This window comes from Miniopterus schreibersii, assembly GCF_964146895.1.
Source record: "Miniopterus schreibersii genome assembly, chromosome: 9".
Lineage (NCBI taxonomy): Eukaryota > Metazoa > Chordata > Mammalia > Chiroptera > Miniopteridae > Miniopterus > Miniopterus schreibersii.
The window spans coordinates 79061596-79070523 of NC_138118.1; the positions used below are offsets into that span (position 1 = coordinate 79061596).

Below are 8928 nucleotides of genomic sequence, written 5' to 3' on the forward strand. Positions count from 1 at the left end.
CCTTTTATCTCCCAATAAAGGAGAATTACCGGCCCTTTGTAGCCGGCAGCCTTTGAAGAGCCATCCTTAGGAGCTGGAGGCTTTGCATTTCCCGGAGTGGTCAGATTAGAGATGCTTCTACTGATCTCATTGGGAGACTGAAGGGCAGGCAGTTGATTACATTGTCACCCAGTTGCCCTGTGGAAAGGACAGAAAGTTTCCATTTTAAGCAGATTTCAGAGCACAAATGTCATTCTGGGAACTTTTCTGAAAAACCAACCCAGTCTTCAGAGTCTACAGCCTAGGAGTCAGCTGCTTCTCCAGCAGAGGGGATACTGGGAAAGGATAGTTTGGTCTGCTGGCTTTTTGACTTGCCTCCCATGGGTCTAATCCCCCCTGATAATTTTTCGGTGTATCTAATTCCTATACACAGATAACAACATTGTATAATAAACTGTCTAAATGTAGTCATACCTTCTGTTCACGTCCATAAAGGCAGCTTGTATTCCCCCTGAAATACCGTTAAACCTCAGTCACCCCAGCTAGTAAGAGAATTGACATACTCAGCATGGGACTTAGCATCTCAACTACATTATTTTTATTTTAATCCTCAAAATAACTGAATTTGGTGTTTCACGTATCATTGTTAAAATGGGGAAACTGAGGCTGGAAATAGTGGGCAATTTGCCTATGGTGACACAGCTAGTAATTGGTACAGCTGAGGATGTATTCAGGTCTGACTCGGACGCCTGTATCTTTCCCAAGATGACACCTTAGCAACCAGGGTTTTCAACCTTGGCACTGTCAGTGTTTGGGGCTGGGTGACTCTTTGTCGTGGGGGAGATCTGTGCATTGAAGGATGTTCAGCAGCATCCCTGGCTTCTACCTACTAGATGCTAGTAGTCACCTCCCGCCACTGGGACAACCAAAAATGTGTCCAGACATTGTCAAAAATCACCTCGGGGGCAATGGTGTCCCAGCTGGGAACCACAGCTGTAAATGTTTCTTACACCATGTGCTTATACCACTGACTTTTTGTGGTTCTGAAATGCACAGAATAGCGTGGTCTAAGCGTGGTCTCACAGGGTATGCATTAAGAAATACCAAATCAATTATAATTAGCATTTCAGCTCATTGCCCATAAAAAGCCCCTTGTTCCTGTATTTCTGATAGCGGGGGGTGGGGGAGGGGGGCTCTCTTCTTGTCCATACTTGGTTTTGTCTCTCTCACGCCATCCAGCTTAGTGGGGCAGGTGTGATCTTTCACGCTGGATGGAAACTCCTGGGGAACAGGGCCTCTGCCTTCAAGCCTTTTGTTCGGCTCTTATCTCTCAGCAGATGTGCTGGGCTTGTCAGATTGGGCTGCAACGGATGGAGAGGGGTCAGAATAAATAGTGCAAAGGTGAACGTGCCAGTTCCCAAGGGGATGAAAGTCACTTTCAAACGTGAAATCTGAACAATGTAGTGAGGACGAGTGAGGACAGGAGTTGCCTCTAGGGTACAACTGCCCTGCCCCATATGACTCAGGCACCCTGGCAGGGCCTCTGGCCTGGGCCACCAGGAAGGTTGTGCCTGTTGAGCCCAATCACTGGCTGCCAGCTGCAGGTGCACGGAGCCGGCATCCTACCCATGCTGCCCTCACTGAGGTGCGCTCTGGGGCGGGGCTGCACCATCCAGAGGAAGGGCACCCTTCCCCAGTTCTCACAAAGGTGCATGTGGGCTGTCTGAAGCCCCCACAGTAAAAACTCTTCCACAACATCAAGGAACCTTGCATCCAACATCCCCACCCCTGAATCTGCCAGCTCTCTAGCCCTCCTACTGAGAGCTGTTGCGTTGGATTCTGCCCCCTCAATGTTTACTTTACCCCTGCTCAACTGGAGAGAGGTCTGTATTAACTCATTCAACAAATATTAATCACTCATTAAGTTCAGAGGATACCAGAGTGAAAAAAAACTAAAGTTCCTATCTCCATCAAGCTGATGTTCTCATGCACTCTTATATTTACCCTCCAGGATTTTTTTTGGTTTTGTTTCTGTTTTTATAATATCCTTGGTTTGAGCTTTTGTCGAGACTGGAGTTTCTGAATGAGATGAATGAGTTAGTCTGGGGTAACTATTCTTTTTTTTTATTTTTAAATATATCTTTATTGATTTCAGAGAGAGGGAAGAAGAGGGAGAGAGAGAGAGAGAAACGTCAATGATGAGAGTCATTGATCAGCTGCCTCCTGCACGCCCCGACTGGGGATCGAGCCCGCAAGCCGGGCATGTGCCCCAACTGGGAATCGAACCCTGATTGCCTAAATCCTAGGCCGACGCTCAACCGCTGAGCCTCGCCAGGCCGGGCTGGGGTAACTATTCTAAGAAAATGGCTTTGCCCTGGGTTGCTGAAGCAACTAGATGGGTATCTCAGCATCACCCTCCGTGGTCACTATGACTGACTTCAGCTTCAGCGGACTCAGGACTCAGGGCATCCAGCCAAGCCTCTTGAGAGAGTCTGGATGTCCCAGTACATTTGCATTTTATATTAAGCTACAAACTGAGCAGTTTCCAACATCCAGCCCAGAACCAGCCACCTCCATTCTAAAAATGTCCAAGGAGGGCCTCCTGGGCATGGGCGAGCAGGATATAAGTGGTTCGGTGACAGCTGTAAGGGACTAACTTACAATATTTGCATTGATAGAAACAGCACTTCATTTTACTGTTCCCTTTTTCTATCTATAGATGGAAAGCTGTGCACCAGTTACAACAGAGGGCTCATCTCAAGGGCAAAGATCAAGGCCATCAAGTACAGCATGGTCATCATCCTTGGTAAGCAACGTCCCTCCTTGTGTCACAGAACTGTGTGAACATCCCAAGAGCAAACTTGCACCAAGACCAGGTGGTGGCGACCCGCGGGGGAGAGGAGTTTGTTCACAGACACTTCCACCTGTGTGATTGGGGAGGAATGTGTGAAACTGATCAGTCCTTCAAAGGGTGACCTTTGGCTCCTAATCTCTGTCTTCATTAATCTAGACTCCCACCAAGGCCCCGGGGTGCACAGTTTGGAGAAAATCTCACCACTAGCTGGTCTTCTCCTATTTCCTCGGCAGAACAGCCCACGAGATTGTTTAAAATGTAAAGCATACCTTGTCGCTATCTTGCAGATCCCCCTACAGCTTCCCATTGAGTTGGAATAATACCCAACTTTGTTCCATGTCTTCCAAGGCCCGTGAGACCCATCCTCCCACCATCTGCGCTCCCTTCCCTCTGCGCTCCTCCTTGCTCGTTCAATCCCAGCCACTGTGGTCTTGCAATTTCTTCAGGATGTCACCTTGTTCTGACCTTGAGTCCCTTGCCGTTTCCCACCTGAAACACTCTGCCCCAGATGGGGGCATGGCGTAGCCCCTCACGTCCTCACTTCCCATCAAAGCCACCTCTCAGAAAGGCCTCGACAAGCCTGACACAGCCCTCCTGCAGCCTCCGCCCGGCCTTAGTTTTCCTCACATTCCTACTTGCCCCGACATTATAAGATAGGTATTGATCTGCGTATTGTCTGTCTCTCGGGCTGGAGAAATAATTCCACGAGAGCAATGACTTAGGCCTTGTGTTCCTTACAATGCTATCACCAAGGCCTTGAGTAGGGCCCCCAAACACTGGGCGCCTGATTAACACCGCTGAGTGAACTGATAAATGAGGTTGGATATGCAAGAAGGAAGGGGAATTGTGCTGTGTCCTTTTTTGTAGCTCAAATACGACCCTCCCTGCCACTCACGCGGCCCTTGGAGCTCCGAGAGAGCACAGCCCTCCTGTTAGCTGCATGTCAACTCACCGAAAGTCAATCTCACCTTTATAAACACAGCAGCAAAATGCCAACCCGACCACACGCAGCGGGACTCAGCCAGCAGAATGTGGGCACACAACAATGGGGATGGGGTGTGTGCAGCCCACCAGGGCTCAGAATCCTGTCCCAGAAGCTTCTGGAATTGACCAGCCTCTCTTGCCTTCCCAGGCAATCGGGAGCATGGACACAGGCTCCCTGGGGCGGAGTCAGGAGGCATAACTGGTACGTGTGTCCCAGAGCCAAAATGTCCCTCCGTGACCAGGAGCTAAATGCCCAGGCCTGGGGGGCTCTGTAGTCAGAGAACAGAGAAGAAGCCCATGAGAGGGTCAGCCAGTGTCAACGACCCAATTAAACCAAATCAGCCCTTTCTCTACCAAATACCCTGCAACGCCTCTTGCCCACCCTGATACAAAATGTATCCATAAAACTATTGGCCTAATGTAATTCATAAACAATCAATACATAATAATATCAAGGAGGAATAGAAAGAAAGTAATTTATAATAAAATGATAGAGATTTCAGTACCTAAGTACTTGAGCACAGCTCCACAGGTGAGGGAGGAAGCAGCCATCAGTTCAAACCATGCAGGTGCACGTTCACGGAGACACAAAACTGAGCAGCCCGCTGTCGGTGACTGGGTTTCCCAGCAGGTGCACAAACCCCGATACAGTTCCAAATGGAACAAGTAATCTTTCCTCATTTGCATGGGAATTACATTTCTTTTTTTTAATCCTCACCTGAGGACATGCTTAGAGAGAGTGAGAGAGAGAATCGTATGCTCCCTGACTGGGGATCAAACCTGCCACCCAGGTGTGTGTCCTGACTGGGAATCGAACCAGCAACCTTTGGGTGCACCGGACAACACTTAACCAACTGAGCCACTCTGCCCAGATGGGAATTGCATCTCTGGAAAATTCCGTATTTATTAAAAATACTGTGTTCCTATATAAACTAGTCAGGTTTCTTCACCGGAATACTTACAAACAGGGTCTCTGCTCCGTGAGTGTCCAGCTGGGAGCTCAGAGGATGTGTGGGATGTCGGTGGGACTTCCTGCTCCAGGCAGGGGGGCTGGCCTCCCTGGGAAGCCAGAACCACACCCCAACACACCCCCTTCAATACATCAGCACGCACATTGTGAAGTGCTCCAAAGAGGCGATTTCACGCCTCCATGCCCAGCGGTTCCCCAGCTCTCAATAAGGAGTCACACAGTCGTCAAATGGGACCTTGTCTGTACAGAGAGAGAAGCTTCAGGAGCTGTCTGTGGGATGTGTACGTGTGTGTGTGCACGCGTGTGTGTTTAAGTGAACATGACATTTGGTTCACGAGCAAATCTCTGGAAAATTCCGTATTTATTAAAAATACTGTGTTCCTATATAAAATAGTCAGGTTTCTCCACTGGGATACTTACTGTTTTAAGTATTTCTGAGAGATCCCGGGTGTAAGGCGCGTGCCCTGGGCTGGGCGCCGTCGGGTGCTGACTGCCTCCCCCCCCCCCCAGCCTTCATCTGCTGCTGGAGCCCCTACTTCCTCTTCGACATGCTGGACAACTTCAGCCTGCTCCCGGACACCAAGCAGCGCTTCTACGCGTCTGTGATCATCCAGAACCTGCCGGCCCTGAACAGCGCCATCAACCCCCTGGTCTACTTCACGTTCAGCGGCTCCTCCTGCCTCCCCCGCCGCGGGTAAGGGGCACCAGCCACTCCCGTGGGGCCGGCCTCATCCCAGAGACCCCCTAGCTGAGGGTCAGGGTGAAGCCCAGGCCCAAGCCATGGCCTGTGCTCTCTGCCTGGGACCACAGCTCAGCAATCGTCTCAGCAGGGCACAGGAAGGCCCTTCTTTGGCTCCAGGCATGTCCCCCTGAAGTGCCTCCATACACAGCAGGACACGGAGTACGGGGACCACTTCACAGATAAACACACGGGGGCTCACCAGGCCAAGTGACACTGCTGAGGTCAGAGAATGATCAGAAGAGCTGACATGATCTCCCTCCGACAGCTCCTCAGTCATTTTGTTTTTCAGCGGTTTCCTGTACAAGCTAAGGGGGAAATTCACAGGAAATCGACTCAGGGCTGGATCCCGGTGGCTGGGGTGCAAGTCCCGCCATTGTGGATTCATAGCTACCTGTGACCTCCGACAAGTTAGTTAACTTCCATAAGCCTCAGTTTGCTCACCTGTATAATGGGGCTAAGAGCAGTGCCCGCCTCCTGGCCGGTGATGTGTGTTCACTGGGCCGGGGAAGGGCTGTAACTGGTGGGGAAGGAAGGTCAGGGGTGTTGCTTAGCAGGGTGTCTGATGCCTGATACATTCTCCATTATTCTCATCTCTTAACGGTCCTGCTCCCCTTTCCACTAAGTCAAATGATTTCCCCTCTCTGCTTTGTTCTTTCTCCAGGGAGCAAAGATCAAGGGATTCCAGAACCACATGTCGCGAGAGGATCGAGAGGCACGAAATGCAGGTCGTGTCCAAGCCGGAATTCATCTAGACCCCGGGGCAGCGGCAGCTCTCCTGGGTCCCTGTCCCTGTCCCCACCCCGGCATGCACATGGAGCCTGAGCCGAATGCCCTGGCTTTTCAGGCGTGGTGTTTCTGCGGGCTCCTCATTGTCTCTGCGTATCGCCGGCTGCTGTTATCTCCCTCACACCTCGGCCGGGAAGCGCTGGTGGGTTTATTTTGACAAGTCTGGAGACCGGTATTCATCAGCATCATCCCAGTGAAATATGACTAAATGTTTTCTAGTCCATTTTTACCATCGGATTTTTCTGTAAGTGGAAAAGGAAGTATTTAATTTGATTATAGATAGATGCCCGCCCACAGCTCTGGGATGCGCGTGAGCCTCTTATTTTTAGTCCCACATACATTCTTGACATTAAAATCTCCTTGGCAAAATCCTCCTTCCACAAATTATTCTGAGCTCAACTTTTTTGGGGGCCTACTGCTGGTGGACTCATTAAAATGTGCGGTATATTTTAATAGCGCTCCGTTCCTCATTATGGTGTTGACCCCGAGACTGCCTGCTTAAGGTCACAGTGGCATTTTTTTCCATAAATTTCTCTTCTCAATTCCATGTGGCCTCGGGGAAAGTATCTCTTTAGGCAGAAATCAGATCCCTGCATCACTATCTTTCTGAGAATTTTTTTTGAATCTGAGAGCCTGAATAATCTCGTTTAATACCAAGTTTTAAAGGCTGCCTTCCTCTCCAATGACCTAAGTGTGAGCAGCCCTGGAAGCTTGGAGTGGCAGAGAAATACTTTTCAATGTTTCTCTTTAAATCAAGATGGGCCACGGAAGACCCACAGAATTGCTGCTAAGCCAGGTGCCTGCATGGGTGCCAATTAACAGAGCAAAACCTGGCCAGCGTCCTAGATGGCAGAACAGGAGGCCTGGGTCCTCCTGACAGTTTTCTTTTTTTAAAAAATATATCTTTATTGACTTCAGAGAGAGGAAGGGAAAGAGAGAGATAGAAACATCAATGTTGAGAGAGTCATTGATCAGCTGCCTCGTACACACCCCCGACTGGGGATCTAGCCTGTGACTCGGGCACATGCCCTGACCGGGAATCAAACCGAGACCTCCTGGATACTAGGTCACTGCTCAACCGCTGAGCCACGCCGGGCCGGGCCTCCTAACAGCTTTCAATCTCCGTCAAGCTCTGGTCTGCAAGAGACATTCCATGCCTACCTCGCCGTCACTCGATCCTGAAAGTTAAGGAGTGTGGGAGGGGCTCTGTGCCCTTCAGAAACCGTGGACGTGACGCTGGGTGGCAGTGCTGTCTCTCCCATTCCCCTGGCAGACTGGGGGTCAGTGGGATAATGGTGCAGGTTGCTGTCGGTGTGCATTCTGGAATCCTCATTTCTGTGCATTTGCTGAGCTTGGAGAAGCAGGATGAGCCTCCTGAGAACACTAGTCATTACCAGTCTTATGACTTTGGACACATCATTGAATGTTTCTGGGCATCAGTTGTCTCATCTGTCAGATTGAGGCAGGATAGTAAGAAGTTAGGAAAATTCCTTGGCAAGTGGAATGGGGAAATGAGACAGACAGCTGAACAAACTGGCCAAACAATTTACAGCAGATACAGAAGGTCACGAGGCAGAAAGCCCCTGGTGCCTAGCAACGGGCAAAGCTAACACTGGACCTAGTCCCCAGGGTGGCCTTTCCTCCTCTGGCATATCGCTAGTCAGGCAGTTTGGACCCTTGACCTTTAACATTGCTGGTCATGCAGTTTAGACCCTCCTGACCTTTCCTCCCTAGAGATAACATCTAGGCCTCAGTTATATTTCAGCTCCAGGCCTAGAAAAGCAGCAAAACCAGGTGGACAACGCCAAGACCGGCTGCTTGACTAATGACCCCCTGCCCTGGTGCTGACCAATCAGTAGAGACCAAGACCTTGAAAGTGTGCACCTGGAAAAGCTGATGAATATTCTTTTGAGATCCTCCCGTAAGACCCCCCCCTAGACACCCAGACTTTAAAACCCTCAAGAAAAAGGACCCAGCTCACGCTCTCCCTCCCCGGAGCACGCCCGCACCTTTCCCGTCTCCCTCTTCTTCCTCCACAGGCACGCATCGTCTTCCTCCACAGGCATGTATCTTCTAAACTCTAAGGGACCCCAGGAGACTTGCAACTAGGGAAGCAATGGGCAGCAGCAGCTTGACTCAGGCTTACCCCCTGAACCTGTCCCCAAGGCCCCCTTTCCTCTGACTTCCCCGTGAGCTGACAGCACCCCACCGTGGCTCACTTTTTTCCTATAATGTTTCTAGAGAACCAAAGCAGCCCCTCCTAGGCTCTCTCTTATTGGTTATTCTACCCTAAGCCCTTTCTTGTTTCACTGTCCCAGTGTTAATAAACATGCTCTCAAAATCACCTGGACTTGATTGTGAAATCTTTCCTGCACGAAGTCAGGAACCCACATGCTCCCAGCCAGCCTGAGACACCCTGCTCAGGGCCAGGTCTCCTTTCCAGAAACGAGATGAGAATAGAATCAGGCTGGAGCAGAAGACTGTGTTTTCGTTACAGGTACAGGTTCTGAGATTGAAATGAGTTAAATTATATCCTGAGAGTCAGAGCTGGAGTTCTTTCCCTGGGGGCCCAGGGACTCGGCGGCTCAGCGCTGACTCACTTACCTTTTAGAA

At 50.2% G+C, this 8928-nt stretch overlaps 1 protein-coding gene across 1 annotated transcript in view; it reads left to right on the top strand.

The window, feature by feature from the left end:
• The window catches only part of NPSR1 (neuropeptide S receptor 1), a 77918-nt gene extending 69266 nt beyond the window's left edge, over positions 1 to 8652 (top strand). Inside the window, exons 7-9 of the mRNA XM_081146937.1 lie at positions 2699 to 2785; positions 5298 to 5481; positions 6191 to 8652. Of these exons, the coding sequence (XP_081003063.1) occupies positions 2699 to 2785; positions 5298 to 5481; positions 6191 to 6281 (362 nt within the window). The 3' untranslated portion in view covers positions 6282 to 8652. The remainder of the gene's footprint in view (positions 1 to 2698; positions 2786 to 5297; positions 5482 to 6190) is intronic.
• Positions 8653 to 8928: the final 276 nt, after the last annotated feature.